The sequence below is a fragment of the Achroia grisella genome, unplaced genomic scaffold (assembly GCF_030625045.1).
Source record: "Achroia grisella isolate CSIRO2021 unplaced genomic scaffold, CSIRO_AGI_Agris_v1 utg1090, whole genome shotgun sequence".
Classification (NCBI taxonomy): Eukaryota; Metazoa; Arthropoda; class Insecta; order Lepidoptera; family Pyralidae; genus Achroia; species Achroia grisella.
In genome coordinates this window covers 163,776-185,600 of record NW_026712574.1, presented here as the reverse complement: position 1 = coordinate 185,600, position 21,825 = coordinate 163,776, and the positions used below count along the sequence as shown (strand labels likewise).

The window sequence follows — 21,825 nt, the reverse complement described above, 5'->3', positions numbered from 1 at the left end:
TTTCATTACGTAATATAACTTTCTACTATCAATAGTTTATAATAATGTTACAATTAGAGATTATCGTTATGAGAATAATCTCGTAAAACCTCATTGTATATTCCATTACGTAATGTCCCCCTTTTCTGCATTAAATCGTTCATAATATCTATAATACTGTAGTTAGTGGACGGCTGTTGTTATTGTGACGAGAATATTCTCGTAAGAACCTCACATTGTATATTCCATTTAGTTCCCCATTTCTGCGATAAATCGCTTGTAATGTCGATATAGAGTTAAGTAAACAGTGAAAGTTGTATAGTAATACGCAAGTGCCCTAAGACCATAGTACCTTGTTTAATGCCATATTTAGTAACCGTAAATGAATTGTATATAAGCTGTTTAATTTATCAAACAAATGTATACAGGCATTGTTTATGTTAGACAACAAATTTTGTATATATATATCCCTTATTGGATTTCAATAATTAAAACACGATATCATTCTGTTGAATTATATCGTTTTGGGTGTATAATTCGTCCCGTTTGTATACAATTTTGTTAAATGTATATATATACAAGCAATAAATATATAGTGCCTGAACTCAAAAACGTATATAAGTTTACTTTTGGAATTATATTTAACTAAATATTTTGTAATAAATATATATAACTTAAGGTATTTACGCTTTGAAAATTATTCAAGGATATGGTATATAAAAAAATATTGCCATAAACAGTATTAAATTAGATCTAGTTTCAATACATAATCAAGCTTCCGTAGATTAATATAGATATTATATTCGTCTGACTTCGAAGTCATGTAAATGAATAGATACAAATTTGAAAGTTTGTAGTGTTTTTTTGTGGTATATTTCATAATAAACTGCTTCATACGTGTTAAAAATATAATAGTAATTTAATACTCTTTTATAATATAATGAATAGAAAATTAACGTAATCAGTTTTGTAAAATTATATATATATATATATGTATTTGATGAATAATAAAAATATTGTAGTGAATATCTCGCTTTATATACGTAATATATATAAGTAGGTATTATTAGGTTGTATGTATATATGTATATGTGGTATACATTGTCTGTATACAAAATAAACAGGGAGAAATATTTTAAACAGCTTGTATCACAAAAGATAATTGTGTACCTATATTTTAACGCCATTACGTCACCGCCAGCGTTTTATATAAATATATACAACATTTGCATAAATATATATGTATATATATTATATTGTATAACATATATTTTGTACCTTAGGCTAGGTTTAGACCAAATTAAACCCATCCATTTTTCCTCTATATTTATACATGTATTGCATGAGCTTTGATATAAAATTGGCATTTTATATACTGGATTTGAATTTGTATATTATATTTATATGCGATAATGTATGTACCGATAACTTAACAAAAAATAAAAAACCATTATTGTATTAATTATAGGCGCTTACAGTTAATGTTGTCGATGTTAGTCCACGTGGGGGTCGGCGGAAGTGACCCCCCCGCCATATTCCATCGCATCCGGTCGCTTTAACAAGGCATATGACAATTGTAATAGTTAGTGGTATCAATAAAATACCGTTATACAAATGTATTTGTGAGTTTCATTCAATTTTACCTAAAATAAACCAAATCCTTTTATATTTCGGCGCCTGGTTGATTGCGTGGTATGGTCTGACTGAGTCGTCTTCGCCAGCGAGGACGGTGTCGTGTCGTGACGGACCCGTAAGTAGGTTAATAAGAACGTGTCGAGGTTGTCATAATTTAAGGGAACAAAAACTATACGCGTATAGATATAGATATTGCGTTCGCCATAAGAACATGTCAATAAAAGTTTTTTTTTTCAACAAAATTTCATACAATAGTTTATTCTTCTTTTACAAAAAAATAAATAAATAAAATTGAACTGTCTGTTTGTAGTTTAAAATTAGCAGCTTTCAACTAAATACATATAAGTATGCATAACACAAGCTCTGCTAAACTTGGGAGTCGATGGCGCTGTGTAAATTGTCCGAGATTATCTTTTTTATTTTTTTTTTATTTTGATAATGCATCAACATGAATGTCTATTTGCTCAATGTTTGACTGGGAGAAAATATGTCAAGCTGTTAAGTCCGCTTTATGCACATTTATTTGTGTATTTGTGATTTATTTTAATTAATTAATAGAATATCCTGGACATTTCACACAGCGCCATTCAGTCCCAAGCTAAGTAGAGCTTGTATTATAGGTATTAGACAACTGATACAAATACTTGCATTTTTTTCTAAATACAATATATTATAGAAAACACTCAGACCGATACAAACAATCATACTCATGAATACAAATGTATGTACCATGCGAGGAATCGAACCCGCGATCATCGGAAGTGAAGCGTGCTAACACACTAAACCACCGAGTCCGTCAATATGATATTATAAGAATAGAGATTGAACTCTTCTCCGGTGTGATTCTAGAAGTTTAATATCAACTCAGATCATTGCGAACGCTGCAGCTGTGATAAGCAGTACTGCTGGAACTGTAATTGTGTTACTTCCATCTGGAATTAAGGGATGCCCCTTAATATACTGATGCAAGTCATTTAAAACAGCCCACTTTACTCTTTCCAGCTCTTCTGTCTCGCTATCTTTTGTTGATCTGTAAAGACAAGATAGATATAAATAATAATCTAAATATATATAACTCAAAGGTGACTGACATAGTGATCTATCAACGCACAGCCCAAACCACTAGACGGATCGGGCTGAAATTTGGCATGCAGGTAAATGTTATGACGTAGGCATGTGCTAAGAAAGGATTTTGATTAATTCTACCCCCAAGGGGATAAAATAGGGGATGAAAGTTTGTATGAAACCTTGTCAATTTTAAACCGATCGGGCTGAGACTCTGCATTCATAAAGTTACTATGACGTAAGCATCCCCTAAGAAAGGATTTTGATAAATTCCACCCCTAAGGGGGTAAATTAACGCGAGCGAAGCCGCGGGCAACAGCTAGTAATATATAAATTTACATAGTACAAGCCCGAAGAATTGCGACACTGAAGTGGCAAATAGGCAGGGCACATAACTCGTAGGACAGATGGCCGTTGGGGCAGTACAGTCCTCGAGTGGCGACCGCGGACCGGAAGACGCAGCGTGGGAAGGCCTCCAGCAAGGTGGACCAACGATCTGGTCAAGATCGCTGGAAGGCATTGGATGCGAGCAGCGCAGGACCGATCGTCGTGGAGATCTTTGGGGGAGGCCTATGTCCAGCAGTGGACGTCTTCCGGGCTGAGATGATGATGATGATGACATAGTATAAAATAAAGTCGCTTCTGCTATCTGTTCACTTAGATCTTTTAAACTGCGCAACGGATTTTAATGCAGTTTTCAGCAATAGATAGAGCGATACAAGCGGAAGGTTTATATGTATAACACATGTACACCCGTGCAAAGCCGGGGCGAGTAGCTAGTAAATTATAGACTAAGAACCATCTCGCGACTTTAGAAAAACGCACCAGAATCGGTCCGCTATCTCGACGTTACTTCACTTTCAAACAAAAAAAAAACTCATCACAAACGGTCTATTCGTTTAGAAGCTACGATGCCACAGACAGACACACTGAACCGTCAAACTTATATACACATTTTTACGTTGGGGTTTAAAAAACTATATAGTTGACTCACCTAATCGCTCTGCAATGTGATACTCCAGGCACGACGTATACTGACGCTTTGGGGGTCGCATGACCCGCGTTGGGGCCCATCGGTGACCACGGGTCGTGACCCCCCATGACCGTCACTGAGTAGTCCGGCAGATGAGTGAGACCCGCGAACAAGTTGTTAGTCCTCCTGATACCTCTCCTCAATAGCAAGTAATCGAAACTGCAAAGAATATTTGCGTTTTTTAAGGGATGCTAATGGAATGGTGCACCCACCTGCGCTGACGGTTTACGCTGGCGGGGTACCAGTTGAGGATGATAAGATGAGCATGAGGTCAGGTCAGTTAGCTCATCGTTACAAATTTACCAAGAATTTATCACGGTTTCCAGGAACAACCGCGTGGAGGTCAACTTGATATGGTATATTGCTAGCAATAAGATATTAATCCACATTACGAACAATCGTCTTTCCCCTGTTTATTGATATTTAAAAACATAATAACTAAATATATAGATATTTGTTATCTATATATATAAATAAAATTGGAGTGTCTGTTTGTAATACTGAAATAACCGTTTTTTACTACACGCATATGAATATATACGATACATATGTATACCAAAATCATATTTTTTACAATTTTTGTCTGTCTGTCTGTCTGCCTGTTTGTTCCGGCTTAATTACCGGTAGTAATTTAGTAATAGGTATTATTAGATAATTAAAAATTACATTAGTTGTTACAATTCTAAAAACAACAATATTAAATTATTTTGCTCACGCCTGACCGCATTTATTGACGCATTGACCAAGTCATTCAAACAGTTTCCTGTAATTTTGATGTTTACTACATGAAAACTGTTAAAATGGTTATATATTAATAGTTAATACACATTTGAAATGTTTATCATATTTATAACAATAATAATAAACATGTTTGTTATTGCATATATATGCTATTTGTTAGGAATTGTTGTTTCTAATTTAATTACAGTTATATATCCAGTTAGTAAAGTTATCTAGAAATATAGTTACAGTGGTTACAAATCGTTAAACCTTTGCCTAACAAGTACACTTTTGCATTTATAATCTATACATATAAAATTGGAGTATCTGTTTGTAATATTAAAATAACACTACATGCATACGGTACATATACCAAATTAACATTTTGTTACAATTTTTGTCTGTCTGTCGGTCTGTTTGTTCCGGTTAATCTCTGAAATGGCTGGACCGATTTTGATGGGACTTTTTTTGGCAGGTAGCTGATGTAATAAGGAGTAACTTAGGCTACTTTTATTTTAGAAAAATAAAGTTAAATTCCACGCGGACAAAGTCGCGGGGAACTATATTAGTGTATTATATTAATATGTCATAATACAGACGTTATTAATGCATTTAACTGGAAACATCCTAAAATAATTTTACTAGAATTGAAAACCACAAACCAATTGTACGTAATTGAAGAGTTAAAGATTTATTTCAAATCAATATTATGCAAATAAAGTACAGAAGGAACGACACGTAATTCTCCATTAATTAATATTTTAACACCTCAATTGTATTTTATTCAATTCTAGGTACGTTCCCTAGAATGTACCTAGAATTACATTCCCTACTCTTAATAATTAAATGTATTAATTCAAAATCGACATTAATCCCTTTAAGTTTAAGTAGTTTTTCCATTGGTGCATTTATGCATTAACCGTACAAAGCTGGAGCGGATTTATAATATAACTAGTTGTACGCACGACTTCGTCCGCGTGGAACTTTGCTACATTACTTTTTTTTTTCTAAAATAAAAGTAGCCTAAGTTACTCCTTATTATATCAGCTACCTGCCAATAAAAGTACCGTCAAAATTGGTCCAGCCATTTCAGAGATTAGCCGGAACGAACAGACAGACAGACAAAAAGTTTAAAAAATGTTATTTTGGTGTATGTACTGTATTTATATTCATATGCATGTAGTAAAAAACGGTTATTTCAATATTACACACAGACACTCCAATTTTATTTATATGTATAGATAATCTTAGGACAATTCACACAGCGCCATCTAGACCCAAGTTAAGATAGCTAAAGCTTGTGTTATGGGTACTAGATAACAGATACAAATATATAGACTTTTTTTGTAAATACATACATCATATATAGGAAACACCCAGACCGATACAAACAATCATACTCATGAACACAAATGTTTGTATCGTGCGACATATTCTGAGTAAAACTGAAAACCACGTTGTAAAAAAGTGCCTTTTCATAGCTACAATCTGGTTGACTAATGTCCATAGAGACATGAAGGAGTTGGGCCTGTCAAACTACGATGCTTACCAACGAAAAGTCTGGCGTATCAACATTGGGAAAACCAACTACCCGTAACGGGAAGAGGCGAGGAGGAAGAAGTGCGAGGAATTGAACCTGCGACATCTGAAGCAAGGCTGTGTGCTAAACCGCTAGACCACCGAGGCCGTCACCGTCGCCGTAGTGCTAGTATATACTCACTCAACAGAGAAGAAATCCTTGCACATCTGATGGAAGTACTCCAGTGGTACCGTGGACAGGAACGGTTGGAACTCACTGGAGGTGGTCTGGTACCATCCGTACTCCACGCAGGTCTGGTAGGTCCACAGACGCACTGGAATAATACAATAATATAATCACAACCTAGAACAATTTGCACAGCGCCATCTAGTCCCAAGCTAAGCAGAGTTTTAGTTATGGGTACTAGACGTCTGAGAAGTACGTAAATATTGTTTTTTTTTTCTATAAACATACAGAATACTTAAAAAATACTGACAGCAATATATCGTAATAATTTAATAATGGTGTTGGTCAACAAATGTTTGCACCATGCGAATCGAACCTGCGATAAACCTACGATAATAAGTAAAGCAATGTGCTACACCGAAAGCTAAAGCAATAATATTTTTATTATTGAAACAGTTGGACCGATTTTGACGGGACTTTCATTTGCAGATAATGTTATAAGTATAACTTAGGCTACTTTTATTTTAGCCAACAGAAGTCCCGGGTAGTTCATTTATCTAACATAATAAATCATAACACACTATAACATCTAATCATATATATATATATATAGTCATATATAACATATATATGAATTACTACAGACTCTGCGTCATCATGGGACGCCCATTCAAGCGATGCAATTCCGAAGGACTAAAGTGCTCTGTAATTTTGCGTACACTGTAATTTAACTGCCATATCTATCAATGTAATCTGTTCAATCGAAACAGATTACAAAGCTAGCTGCATGGCGTGAAATTGGTGTGTCAGACGTATCCTCACGACAACGAGGTGACAAAGACTGGGTAGTCATCATCCATCCATCATCATCATCATAGTAAAGTGTCCATTAATCTGGTGAAGATTGAAAGTGGTGATATCACAAGGTGGTATGGGGTTCGGTAAAAATTAAGAAATAAATAATTAAGGAAATAATATATCTCAGTAAATAATATCGGACGACCTCGGTGGTCTAGCGATAAAGCACACCGCTTTACGACCGATGGTCGCGGGTTCGATTCCTCGCACGGCACAAACATTTGTATTCATGAGTATGATTGTTTGTATCGGTCTGGGTGTTTTCTATATATAATATGTATGTATTTACAAAAAAAAATCTATGTATTTGTATCAGTTATCTAGTACCCATAACACAAGCTCTAGCTAGCTTAACTTGGGTCTAGATGGCTCTGTGTGAATTGTCCTGAGATTATTATTATTATTAATATAATCTCAGTAAAGGGGCAGTTGATTAATCACTTAATCACGTGAGGCTCGAGAGGGGGGGGAGAATTCGGCAAATATCATAAGGGAGGAGAGATGTGTAGTGTGACCTTAAGAGACGTGTAGTGTGACCTTAACTTTTTTAAATAAGCCTAAGTAGTTATTATTAAAAAAAAATGTAAAATGGACACACTACCTATACAATACTATAGCCGGTATGTTAGAGCATTTTAATAAAACTATGGCTGATTTCAAGAGTCAGTTGGAGAAGGCAAGTTGGAGAAGAAACACGCCCACTACTATACCCTCACTGGAGTCAGACTTCGCCACATTACGGAGTTTCACTACCACAGCACTCACAAATCTTCAGAAACAATTCCAGATCAGATGGAGGAGTTTAATTGGAGTTTATGCGGTAAACTGTAATTCATCTGCATATGCAGAAACTCATCTGCGTGTGTGAGTACCTCGGTCTCACCTATTTCAGCATAGAGCAGCTTGCTTTCTAAGCTGTTTCGGTTGTAGAGTGCAGATTAGACAATGAAATTACAGGATCAAAGATAGGACTTCTTAGTCCTCTGGAATTGCAATGCTAAGTATCAAAGGTGTCACATGATAACGTGATGTCGTGGTAAGCGAACGCGTACCATCACGTGGGCCCTGTTTGTTTGCCAATCCAATTATATATTAGTTTTAATAATAATATTAAAAACGCGAAAGTTTGTAAATATGTAAAACTGTAAAATTTCATCAATATCATACTTTTACACATACATATAGCTTAGGCATCAAAATAACACATACGCTATATTTTTTATTGAAATTTAACACGAGTGAAACCGCGGGCACAGCTAGTAAATAATATTAATAACAAATATCATTATTACTCCAAATGATATTATAATCCTACAGATATATTTAATGACTTTATTTTCGTATAGTCTCTAGATATTTTTTATAACTTTGATAAATGTATAAAATGTCGTTTGATATTTAATCGCATTAAGATAATAATAAGTAGCTTATTAGGCTCTAACTATACTGGTTTGATAACGTTTTGATTTTTAGAGGCTATGGTATTAACACATATCGTTATAAAAATATATTAGACTAGCTTTTGCTCGCGGCTTCGCTCGCGTTGTTTTATTCCTTTAGGGGTGGAATTTATCAAAATCCTTTCTTAGCGGATGCCTACGTCATAGTAGCATGCATTCAAAGTGTCAGTAGGTTTAAAATTGACAAAGTTTCATACAAATATTCCTCCCCTTGGGGGTGGAATTTATCAAAATCCTTTCTTAGCGGATGCCTACGTCATGACATGTACCTGCATGCCAAATTTTAGCCCGATCCGTCCAGTGGTTTGGGCTGTGCGTTGATAAAACACTATGTCAGTCACCTTTGAGTTACATATATATAAGTGTATAATAGTTATAAATATATATATAGGTAATAGAAAAAATAAGTAATAAAATCGAATCGGTTTAGGAATTTCACCTTTTTTTTATACTACGATGGTAACATAACAAGCATATGGCTTATCTGATGGTAATTGGTTACCGTAGTCTATGGACGCCTGAGACACTAAATGTGTCACTTAAATATACCCACCTTGAAAAACCCCATGCTGTAGTCTCTCAAACAAGAAAACGTAGAATCATAGAAGCCTCATTAATATATATAATTAGTAAAAATCACGGAATCTTACCACGTTTTATTTTTGTGGAGTTCCCGATATTTAGGCAGTGTTTCAACCGCCATGATCACTGATAAACTGAAGAAATGCGAGTAGATTGTAAATAAACTCTCTTAAGGGCACACATATTCGTCTACCTTCACAAGTATTCGTTTGTTGCCACAATTGAAAATGTTTATCAAGAACTGAATAAAAATAAAACGTGGTAATATTCCGTGATTTTTACTTAATAATTATAAGTATAAATAATGATTGCGTCAAATTTAAAACAGTACACATTATATTACTCGAGCAGCGCCGCAGTATTATGTTAGTTAGCGAATATTATTAAACTCTTATATGGTCACGTGTATAATCTCTCGTCTGCGGTGCAGATCTGGGCAGTAATCTCTGTTCATGACAATTAGCATGCAATCTACATTGCAGATGCACACTGCATCTTATAACAATAGGCTTATTCACAGTCGGCTTAAGTACTAGATTTGGGATTTATAGTTCGCGACTCGGAATGTTAAATATAGTTCGCCGCTCTTTTGCCAACTAGTTCATTCGCTCCAAACGAATTAGAGAAAGGCAGAAGGCTGGCTAATCTATAAGTGTTATTGTTTTGTTAGTTCGGAAATGCTAATGATATTGTTTTTTTAGGTTTGTACTGTTGTATTAGATTTCAAATCTGTTTTTAATTATCAGCAAGACTATACTATCGAATTCCTTCTAAATAAAGAGCACATTCAGAGTAGCAAAGCAGAAATAACGCGACTTTGAGTTCTATATAGAGTTCGTTGCTGTTCTGCGAATCGGTCAAATCTAAAATTTCGCTATAGGCCTATAAGTGTTATTATTTTTTTAGGCCGCAAATGTTAATGAATTCGTTTTGTTTAGGCTTCGATTGTATTCAATGCTATCATGTTTTGTTTTTTTTAAAGATCACATTTAATTAAATCCTATAAATATTCTATTAAAGAAATAAACGATGATCGATTATCGATTATATATTAGTATACTCACGAAGTTAAAAGCGAAATGTCTGCGAACTATTCGACGTATTTCGTATAACGTATTACGAACGTTATTACGAACTAATTCGCTATCAAACGACACATCACTATGTTCTCGTGCTCTAATGCGACGCTACTGACTTCCATTTGAATTTAATTTCGTGATACCATTTTACGTATTTAGTAATTTAAATTGCTGTTTTTTTACCAAATCTAACCGAGGTAGATTTTTTTTCGGACTACTCTAATGCTGTTGACCACAGCTGGCCTTTACAGCTTCACCGGACGATAGGGGGCGAGTGCAGATGGCACTCCAAACCAAAGGAAGGACTTATGGAGCGGCTGAAAGCCAAATTCCGCATTAATTATATATTTACTATTTTGTCTCTAATAAATTAGTGTTAGTTGGTAGTTTGTATTCACACATTTTAACATAAAAATGTAAAGTTACAAGTAAATTATTTAAAAGAGCAACACACAATTTTCTTGTTTGCTCTTCTTGTGATGATACTGCTTTCCGAATGAGCGGTAGATTAAAATAAATAGGACGACTATTAAAAAGTGATTAAATGTAAATTTATTTAAATAAAAAAAATTCTTTTCTATTTTTTCCTCCAGTTCTATTTCACGACATTTAAAAGTACATTCAGCCGTTTAGTCGTGACAAACAAACGGATCGCATTTATAATACACTAGCTACTCACCCGGCTTAGGACGGGTGTACATGTATTATATATATAAACCTTACTCTTTAATCACTATCTATTAAAAAAACTGTTTCAAATTTCAAAATCCGTTGCGTAGTTTTAAAGATGTAAGCATAAATAGGGACAGACCGCGACTTTGTTTTATACTATATAACTAGCTACTCGCCCCGGCTTCGCACTGGTGCACATATATTATATATATAAACCTTCCTCTTGAATCACTGTATCTATTAACAAAAACCGCTTCAAAATCCGTAACGTAGTTTTAAAGATTTAAGCATACATAGGGACGGACAGCGACAGCGATTTTGTTTTATACTATGTAATGAAATGTATAGATAAGTATAGTATATATATTTAGTAACAGGTTGATAAAATATTGTAATATATTCCTTTTGAGATAATATTAAAATGTGAAGTAAATAATTTGTAATGCAAAATATAGGGAGTTGTAGAGCTGGGAACAGTTTTCGCAATTTCAAAATAATGGACGGACGCGAGGTATCCCATTGTGTTCAACATTAATAAATCATTCAGCGACGTGAATTGAAATGTTGTAAACGCGAAATAAAGAAGGGATCACAAGATATAAACTTTGTGATTCTTATGGAAATTATATGGAATGGTTTTGGTCTATGGTGCTTGATAATGTAACAACTTTGTAACTGTATATTCTTGTATTATTGTATGCTGTACCCGTAACTTCGTCCGCGTGGAATTTTTTTTTATTTTTCTAAAATAAAAGTTGCCTAAGTTATTCCTTATTACATCAGCTACCTGCCAATAAAAGTCCCGTCAAAATCGGTCCAGCCATTTCAGAGATTAGTCGGAACAAACAGGCAGACAGACAGACAAAAATTGTAAAAAATGTTATTTTGGTGTATGTACGGTACTTATATTCATATGCGTGTAGTAAAAAACGGTTATTTCAATATTACAAACAGACACTCCAATTTTAATTATATGTATAGATTTATTTTATTTGTAGAAAAATAATTATCTCAGGACAATTCACACAGTGCCATTTAGTTAAGCTACCTAAAGACTGTGTTATGAGTACTAGATAACTGATACAAAGACATAGATAATTTTTTTCGTAAATACATACATATTATACGTAGAAAACATTCAAACCGATACAAACAATCTGACTCATGAATACAAATGTTTGTGAATGCGAGTAATCGAACCCGCGACCATCGGAAGTAAAGCGGTGTGCTAAACCGCTAGACCATGAGGCTGAAAATATGATATAATGGTGACATACCAGCGCTTGTTAAGAAATCATTGAAAAGAACAGACACTAGTTAAATCATGTTGCTTCCACCACATTTCGACAATTAAATAGAAAAATGACATTTTTCAAAATTAGAAGCTCAAATTGCCTCCTTATATATAAGTCAATTAAATTAATTACGCAGTCTTAATCATTATTTAAATACTTTTAAAATGATATACAATACTTCTGTGTAAATTAAACATTAAAGGAACAAATAATTTAAATAAATTTAAAAACTTTTGAATCCGTATCGGCAAAATTTTTTAAATGCACAAAGATTTTTTGGCTCCGAATATATTTAAAAATCATTTACTTGTGTGTTGATGAATTTATATACTAAATGCCTACAAGACAAGACAAAAATGTACATTTTGAATACTGCAATTTTTCTATTTAACCGACGTTTTTCAATCGGTAGCTCATACATACTAACAATAGTAAGATAAATCGGCAACATATTTTTGCTTGACCGCAGAATTGAACCGTAATACTAATGACACATACGTAGAAACAATTGAAATATAGTTAATCGGGTATGAATACAATGAAGGTACAAAAGGCGTTATGACATAATTAGGTCACTTTATCATTACATATTATAAAACAAAATCACCGTCGCTGTCTGTCCGTCCCTATGTAGGCTTGAATCTTTAAAACTACGTAACGGATTTTGTAATAGAGTGTCTGTAGTGAATTTTGTAGTCGAGTAGTTTTTTTTAATAGAGTGATTCAAGAGGAAGGTTGGGTTTCAAAATTGGTTTTGGAGATTAGCAAGAGTAAACAGACAGACAAAAGAATTATAAATTATATTTTTTAATTAAGTACTGTATATACATTGTATAAGTACTACATATGTATTTATTGAAAATCTGTTAATTTGGAATTACAACCAGACAATTTTATTTATAAATACACTTGCTTTTTCAAATACACTTGCTTTTGCCCGCGGTTTCATCCGCGTGAAATTTATAGCCTATATGTTATTCGGATTTATAAGCTTATATTACTGTAAAGTTTCATCAAAATCCGTTCAGTAGTTTTTGCGTGAAAGAGTAACAAACATCCATCCACACTCACAAACTTTCGCGTTTATAATATTAATAATAAGATATGTGAGTGAGATAACAAAAATTATTTCAACTTACTAACGGAGTTCGGTGAATCGTAGTCAGTGTTAGTGTGGGCGGCGACCACCTCAGAGTATCTGGATTCGATGCACGGCTGAGCCCAGCTTTGAGATGTAATCCAATTAGCAAGCCGTTGCACAGGATCCGCTGTCCATAGATGGAAATCGTGTTAGGTTACGTTCATGCAATTCAGTTTGGAATATGTGCCAATATCTGTATATTTCTGACTGACTCTTCATAGATGGTAACACCGATAACAAACTAAACTAAATAGAGTTACTTTTACGCGAATTTTTCGTTAATTCGTTTGTAATATTTATTTATAAGTATAATAATATACTTATTTATATATTTTTTTGTTTGCACCAGTTATTACCCACTCAGTACCACATATCCCACTGTTTTCGGTTGACTGGAAGAGATCTCTTCTAGGAATAAGTCCACCTTTGCTCACATTGTCTCTAAATTATAATGTCTTTGTATTATCTGTGCAACAAAGAATATTTCAATAATAATAATATTTCAGGACAATTCACACAAAACCTCAAAATCTAGTCCTAAGCTAAGCAGAGCTCTTGTTATGGGTACTAGATAACTAATATACATATATATACATTTTTTTTGTAAATACTAAATATATATAGAAAACAACCAGACCGATACAAACAATCATACTCATGAGTACAAATCATACTCATGAAGACAGCCTCGGTGGTCTAGTGGTTTAGCACACCGCTTTACTATCCGATGGTCGTGGGTTCGATTCCTCGCACGGTACAAACATTTATATTCATGAGTATGTCTGTTTGTATCGGTCTGGGTGTTTTCTATGTATAATATGTATATATTTACAAAAAAAAATTTATCCATGTATTTATAACAGTTGTCTAGTACCCATAACACAAGCTCTGTTTAGCTTGGGACTAGATGGCGCTGTGTGAATTCATGCGAGGAATCGAACCCGCGACCGTCGGATCTGAACCGGTGTGCTAAACCGCTGGACCACCGAGGTCGTAATTGTTTTGATAGTATCGTATAGGAGTATATCTTTATGTATACTTATTTCCTATGGAAACCAACAATCCTGGTGAGCTATATAAGACTACTAATGACAAAAAATACATACAAACATCAGGGTCAGTTAAGACATCGCAAGCGGTAGGTATATCCCCTGGAGTGGCGTACTGGACCAGGTAGGCGAAGGCCTCCGTGATGCCCCACCAGAAGAAGGTCGGCTTGTCCAGAGGGGATGATATGTTGAAGGGTGCGCAGGTGCTGTAAAAACATATTTGTTATATAATAAAGATGAAAGAATCTTTTTGTTTGATTTTTTATATTGAATAGGCTCCGAAACTGCTGGACGGATTTTGTAAAAATCTTTTACCAAAAACACAAGGTGTAAATAAAATACCAAAAAATCTTAAATCGCATACGCTACAGAAATTATAGACAATAGAGCAAAGTGATGAACTAAAGTCTTATAGAGTACATCAATATCTACAAAAAAAATCTTGAATACCATGTCTATGGCGATCTAGGTAGCTTATATTTACCTTTAGGGAAACAAAATTTAGTTTAATTGACTCTATTATCATAATATCGTCGTATAGTTAATTCCCTCTTAACGCTATTCATAGAAAAGCAGGTTAGCCAACCTCCAGAGTCCTAGAACTATTATTTTATGTTTGTTTTTTTTCGGTGAAATATGGTTTCGCTTGATTACCTCCTCCTGTTATTATGGTCCGTAAATGTTATTTTGGAAGCAGGGAAGTTTAGTAACGGCCAATAGTGGACTTATTTCTAGTAATGTACATTGATTGATAAGTCGACATTCGGAACCTGGTCTCGAAATGTTCCTGGTGAATTACAATAAATAGTAGTACATTAAAAAGGCAAGGAAACTTTACTTAAACAGTGTCGAAACTCTGTCCGCTCCATCTTCTGTGTCGAGGAGAGCTACCACTTGCTCCACAGCATCAGCAATGCTGGAGACACATTCCTCGCTGCCCTGATGAAGCAAGGCTTCTGTTACTACCTCCAAATATTCTGGAAATTGTGAATTAAGTTTTTTCCATGTAAATAGAATGGCAAACAAGCTGATGGCAAGCTGGCGTTAATTGTCTAGGATTGTTATCCGCCTAGATCTATGTATGTATGTGTATTATTATTTTATTATATCTATGAAGGTATCTGCAGAATACCAGCGTCGTGGCACCCCGTCACGACATACAAACCTATATATTGTATCTTAAAATTTAAAAAATATTTTTAGTATTGCTATGTACCAAATTAACAATTTTCTTTTATTATTATTATATTCAAACTAGCTGTCCTGGCAAACGTGACATCCCTGGTGTTTCAGGCGTCCATAGGCTACGGTAACCTTTTACCATCAGATGGGCCGTATGCTTGTTGCCAACATAGTAGTATAAAAAAAATGGACCATCAGTAGTAGCCTGAAATTAATAAATCTTTTACCGTGAAAATTCTCTTGAGCATGTAAAGGTCCACTGTCAGAGAAGACAGCATCAACCAGATGAGGGTAGCCCAGTCTCATCCATGTGGCCATGCTGCCCGCGTACGAACATCCCACCAGTACCACTTTGCTGTACCTGTAATTAATATTCTAATTAATTATTTACAATCTATATCCATTATAGTACAGCCAGAAGCATTAATATCTGAACCTTTGTTAGGCTGTGGTAACATATTACACATAACATACATACGTACAGTTTGTTTTAAACCAGAGGGGACAAACGAGCATGCGGCTCACCTGATGGTGAGTGATTACCGCCGCCCATGAGCACCCGCAACACCAGGGGAATTGCAAGTACATTGTCGGCCTTTCAAAAAGGAATAAACTCTTTTCTTGAAGGTTTCAATATATACATACTACAAACATACATACATATATATCCTTTATATATAGACAACATAGACATATACATATCTAAATGTATGTATATGTTTGATAATGTTATATGTAATATGTAGCCACAAGGCATTTTGTCGATGACATTATTGACAAGTATAAATAATTAACTGTAATGTTAACTTACCTACTAATTTAGACGGCCCCGGTGGTCTAGCGGTTTAGTACACCGCTTACTTCCGATGGTCGCGGGTTCGATTCACGACAATCATACTCATTAATACAAACATTTGCATTATGCGAGGCATCGATCCCACGACCATCAAATTCAAAATAATTACTTTTACGTAGGACCTTTCATTCTTTCATTCTTTTAACAGTTAAGAAGAACTGGCAAGAAACTCAATATATACAATTTTTGCTATTATTCTATCTCTATTACTACTCACTAAACGATTACTTGAATGACAAGCGTGCATAGAAATAGTTGTTCATGCACGAGATTTTCATTTAGATTCTTGCCAGTTCTTCTCAATTGAATCTGTATACTGAAATGGACGGTAGGGAAAATATTACTACAAAAAATCTACATGTAGATAGATCTAAGCGGGTAAACTGTCCCAAATGAATACATTATTTTTGATTTTATTTGATTTGATTTTCAGTCGGTTTCATTTTGCTTGTGGTGTATAGGTACCACACTTACGGGCCGAAACCAAGTAAGTGCATTGTCTATTGTATTATGAGACTTAATTTATGTGATAGGTGTTATCATCTACTTCCTGGAATTTATGCAATGTTCATGTAATTCCAGGTATTTATGCAATTTTCATCTACTTCCAGGAATTTATACAATTTTTATCTAATTCTATAATAATTTACACTTTACTCCAGGAATTTATTATTATTATTAATCCTATTGTATTCATAAATTATTACTTCATTCGTAAATTCTGACGTTGTCAACAAGAAACATTGGTTAATTGATAATAGGGTCAATGAACTCTGCAATTACATTGCATTTTAAAGCATCTACACACGGTCCTAAAAGTGATTACGATTTTAATAATAATAATAATAATATATCTGAGCAATTAACACAGCGCTATCTAAACCCAGGAAAAGAAGAACTTGTGTTATAGATACTAGACAACTGTTATACATACATAATATACATAGAAAACACCCAGACCAATACAAACAATCATACTAATGAATACAAATGTTTGTTTCGTGTGAGGAATTGAAACCGCGATCATAGGAAGAAACGCAGTGTACTAAACCGCTAGGCCAACGAGTAGCTCCTATGTTGCCCTTACAGAGGACTACAATGTCATGTCTTAACCTGTAATTTCACTGCTTTATCTCAAAATAATAGATAATAAGAACTGTTAGTAATATGGACTAATAACCCAATTGCTAGCAAATGTACCATATCAGGTTGACCTCCACGCGGTTCCATGGAATGGAAAGGAATTATCATTTCCTTTGTCACTGTAGGGAATGAGCACTGCCTATTCTAAAGTACAGGATCTTTATACGTGTAATTAGTAAAAATCACGATATTACCAAGTTTCATATTTATTTACTGAGTTCCTGATATTTCGGCAGTGTTTCAACCGCCATGATCACGGGTAAACTGATCAGTTTACCAGTGCTATCCAAGGTATCCACTATACACCCAATAGTGACCTTGGATAGCATAAAATATTTAAAAATCTTATCCAAAAAAGTAAAAAAAAAAGTTTTAGTGTTCTAGCTTCAAAAACGACTAACCTCCATACAAACTTTCATCGCTAGCTTTCCAGTTTCAAAGTAGGTTTAACACAGTTCTAATTTATTTTAATTCACAACAAAATGCGCGCGCGTCATGGCCGCCGTACGGTCAGTTCAGTACTAGGTAAGGGAGGGGAAGGAAAAGCACGGGAACAGAAACTAACGGACTCTAATATAATAATCTGTGCTTACGATGGTACAGGGTAGATTTTGAACAATCCCCTATTTTATTTTACCATATTAAGGGTAAAATTTTTACAAACCTCGAAAGGCATAATATAATCAATAGCCAATAAATTAACTTTCAAGCTTCTATCATTAAAAATGACGATACTTCCACACATTTCATCTCCTTTACACTCTTTACAACTCCTGTTTCGCATTAAAAAGTAGCCTATATCTTTTCTCAGAGTCTACTTTATTACTATGTTCGTATGTAAACGGAAAACTAAGTCAGTTTTTCGAATAAAATAAATAAATAAACTTGTCTACACACGAATAAACTTGTCTGTTTTGCACTCCAAAACACACCTGCATCCTCGCCGATTTGTGGCCCGTGTGTAGACCTTTAAATTGCATATTTACTAATATTATATGGTTATTGAGAATGCTACTGTTTTTTCACGTTATTCATTAGTTTTTATCAACGCTGAGTCATTTCATTCATAACGGTCATACCAGTCACCTTGATGACCAGATGACTAACCGACCGACGGAACTATAGTTACTTCCAATTTACTCAAGTACATTAACTACAGAGTCTCGCAACCTGTGCGTTGTGTCAATTTTATAAATGAATGTTCAACCAACTTCATAAAAAGAAGGTTGATCGATTCGATTTAACGTTTTTTTGTGTGTATGCTAAATAATACAATAAATTTGTATGTACACTAGCTATCCCGTCAAACGTTGTTTTGCCATTTAAATTAATAATAATAATATAACAAGACGACCTCGGTGGTATAGCACACTGCTTTACGACCGATGGTCGCGGGTTCGATTCCTCGCACGGCACAAACAATTCTATTCATGAGTTGATTGTTTGTATCGGTCTGGGTGTTTTCTATGTATAATATGTATGTATTTACAAAAAAAAAAATATCTATGTATATGTATCAGTTATCTAGTACCCATAACACAAGCTTTAGCTAGCTTAAGTTGTGCCTAGATGGCGCTGTGTGAATTGTCCTGAGATTATTATTATTATTATTAACAATATGAAGACAATTCACACAGCGCCATCTAGCCCAAGTTAGCTAAGGCTTGTGTTATGGGTACTAGATAACTGATACAAATACATAGATTTTTTTCGTAAATACATATATATTATACATAGAAAACACTCAGACCGATACAAACAATCATACTCATGAATACAAATATTTGCACCGTGCAAGGTATCGAACCCGGAACCATCGGAAGTAAAGCAATGTGCTAGAGTCCCCCACTCTCAAACTATTAGATAGATGGATAAAACAATAGGATCTCGTGATCTATTCTGTTTGTATCGGTCTGGGTGTTTTCTATATATAATATATATGTATTTACGAAAAAAATCTATGTATTTGTATCAGTTATCTGTTATCCCATAATACAAGCCTTATAGCTAACTCAACTTAAGGGATTGTTAGTAATGTTGACTAATAACCCCATTGCTATGCCATAATGTACCATGTCAGTTTGACCTTATGTTAAATTCCTTATACTGAATTTGTCAGGATGGGCTAACTGATCTGACCTGATGCTCATGTTATCATCTTCCACTGGTGCCCCGCCAGCGTAAACCGTCAGCGCAGGCGGATGCACCATTCCATTATCATCCATAAAAAAAAATAGTTTGAGAGTGGGGGAAAGGGGGTTGTTAATAATGTTGAGTAATAATCCCATTGTTATTTATATTATGTATAAGACCACCAAGGCATAAAAGGCAAAAAAGGTATACTCATATATTAAATCACAGACAAACATACACAAAAAAGAAAGTGATACAGTGTATATTCATTTACTCACGTGTATTTCCCTTTGTGAAATTCATAACTCTTGACGTATTGAATGAACTGTGCCAGATCTGCTAAAGCTTGATCTACATTCAGGTATCGTAGGTCAGGGACGGTAGTATTTCTGAAAAGAAAAATATTAGTATAGTAGAATTTCATGGTAGAATAACCGTGTGCAAAGTGAAGTTATTTTTACTAATTTCAAATAAGATGTATATATATTTGATGTTAAATATATATAACTCAAAGGTGACTGACAGACATAGTGATCTATCAACGCACTGCAAACCACTGAACGGATCGGGCTGAAATTTCGTATGCAGGTAGATGTTATAACGTACGCATCCACTAAGAAAGGATTTAGATTAATTCTACCACCAAGAGGATAAAATAGGGGATGAAAGTTTGAATGAAACTTTGTCAATTTTAAAGCTACTATGACGACGTAGGCATCCCCTAAAAAAGGATTTTGATAAATTCCACCCCTAAGGGGATAAATTAACGTAAGCGAAGCAGCGGGCAAAAGCTAGTAGTAAATAAGAATATTGCTGTAATGATAAATAAATGTATTTATTATTATTATTCTTATTAAATAATTTTAATTAACTGGTACACACACACAACACACACAGTGAACTGATACAATGAAACACAAAACAAAAACAAAATACCTACTTAAACACAATTATAAAGAAAAAAAATTGGAAAAAATACTTTTTGTTTCTAGTGTTTTAAAGTTATGTGTGCGTGTGTGCGCGGGTGTGTGTGTGTGTGTGTGTGTCAAAGCATCTACCGAATAGGTCCGTGCTCAGCATGATGGTCCAGCGGCTGTGTCGCTGCAGCGCTGTTTTTCAGCACAAGACCAAGGGTGGTATGTTAATAATAAATTTAAATAATAGAGGCTTCGCACCACTGCTAAGATATCGCCACCAAATTTAAGTCCGTGTATACATGCTTGTGGGGGCTTGAGCCCGCAGTTCTATGATAATAATATTAGTTGATATATTGATCGATTGATTGATGAATGGTTTTTGCTAAATAAAACCGCCTTGGTTGAATGCTTTTTTTTATATATTTATTTTCGGAAAACCAATGATTTTAGTTATAAACATAATTAAATGAGAACGGCCACTTATATTTTCACGGATAGAAACGTTATAAAATAAATTACAGTACTAACACGAGAGGCGTGTTTGCGTCATAAATACTCATAAAATCATATATCAAAAAATAACAATCTGTTAAAACATTATGCTGAAACTAACAAACAAACATATTTGAATAATGGAAATGCATGTAAGTAACATTAAATTCGATACTTATAACTCAAAGAATTGCCTGCTCATCACGGCCCTTAAAGATATTCTATAATAAATCAATATATAATACCCTACTTAATCTAAAACATTACTTGCTCGCATATAACTGTTTTGCCTATAGTTAGATGATACAGAAGGTATAGAAATAGAAGCTGGTACGTTTAGTGGTACATTAAAATTAAATTTTGAAAGTAACTCTATGATACAGTCTATGACACCGGAGGCAACTTTAATTAAGTAAATGATATCAGCAATTTCACGGCGTTTCTCAAGGGTAAGTAAATGGTTTTTTTACACATACTAATATAATGTATATATTGGTAAAAGAAACGTAATGAGGTGAAATTGCATATGTCAGCAATTGTGTATTGCACAGGAAGCAGGCATGTGCGGTGCAGGTGCACAATGCTTTACAAACAATATTTACTATAATAATAATATTCCTGGACAATTAAAACAGCACCATCTAGTCCCATAGATACACATAGATATTTTTTTGTAGTACCACTATACATAGAAATAAAATTGGAATGTCTGTTTGTAATATTGAAATAACCGTTTTTTACTACATGCATAAAAATATAAATACGATACATACACCAAAAAAACATTTTTTACAATTTTTGTCTATCTTTCTGTCTGTTTGTTACGGCT

The 21,825-nt window shown here is 34.3% G+C and overlaps 1 protein-coding gene across 1 annotated transcript in view; it reads right to left on the bottom strand.

The window, feature by feature from the left end:
- Positions 1-2,079: 2,079 nt before the first annotated feature.
- The window catches only part of LOC131848709 (putative serine protease K12H4.7), a 33,143-nt gene continuing 13,397 nt past the window's right edge, over positions 2,080-21,825 (bottom strand). The window contains exons 4-11 of the mRNA XM_059198649.1: positions 19,866-19,976; positions 15,683-15,816; positions 15,112-15,250; positions 14,331-14,479; positions 13,223-13,351; positions 6,153-6,285; positions 3,674-3,871; positions 2,080-2,644 (exon numbers count right to left, since the gene is read on the bottom strand). Coding sequence (XP_059054632.1) covers positions 2,479-2,644; positions 3,674-3,871; positions 6,153-6,285; positions 13,223-13,351; positions 14,331-14,479; positions 15,112-15,250; positions 15,683-15,816; positions 19,866-19,976 — 1,159 coding nt within the window. The 3' untranslated portion in view covers positions 2,080-2,478. The remainder of the gene's footprint in view (positions 2,645-3,673; positions 3,872-6,152; positions 6,286-13,222; positions 13,352-14,330; positions 14,480-15,111; positions 15,251-15,682; positions 15,817-19,865; positions 19,977-21,825) is intronic.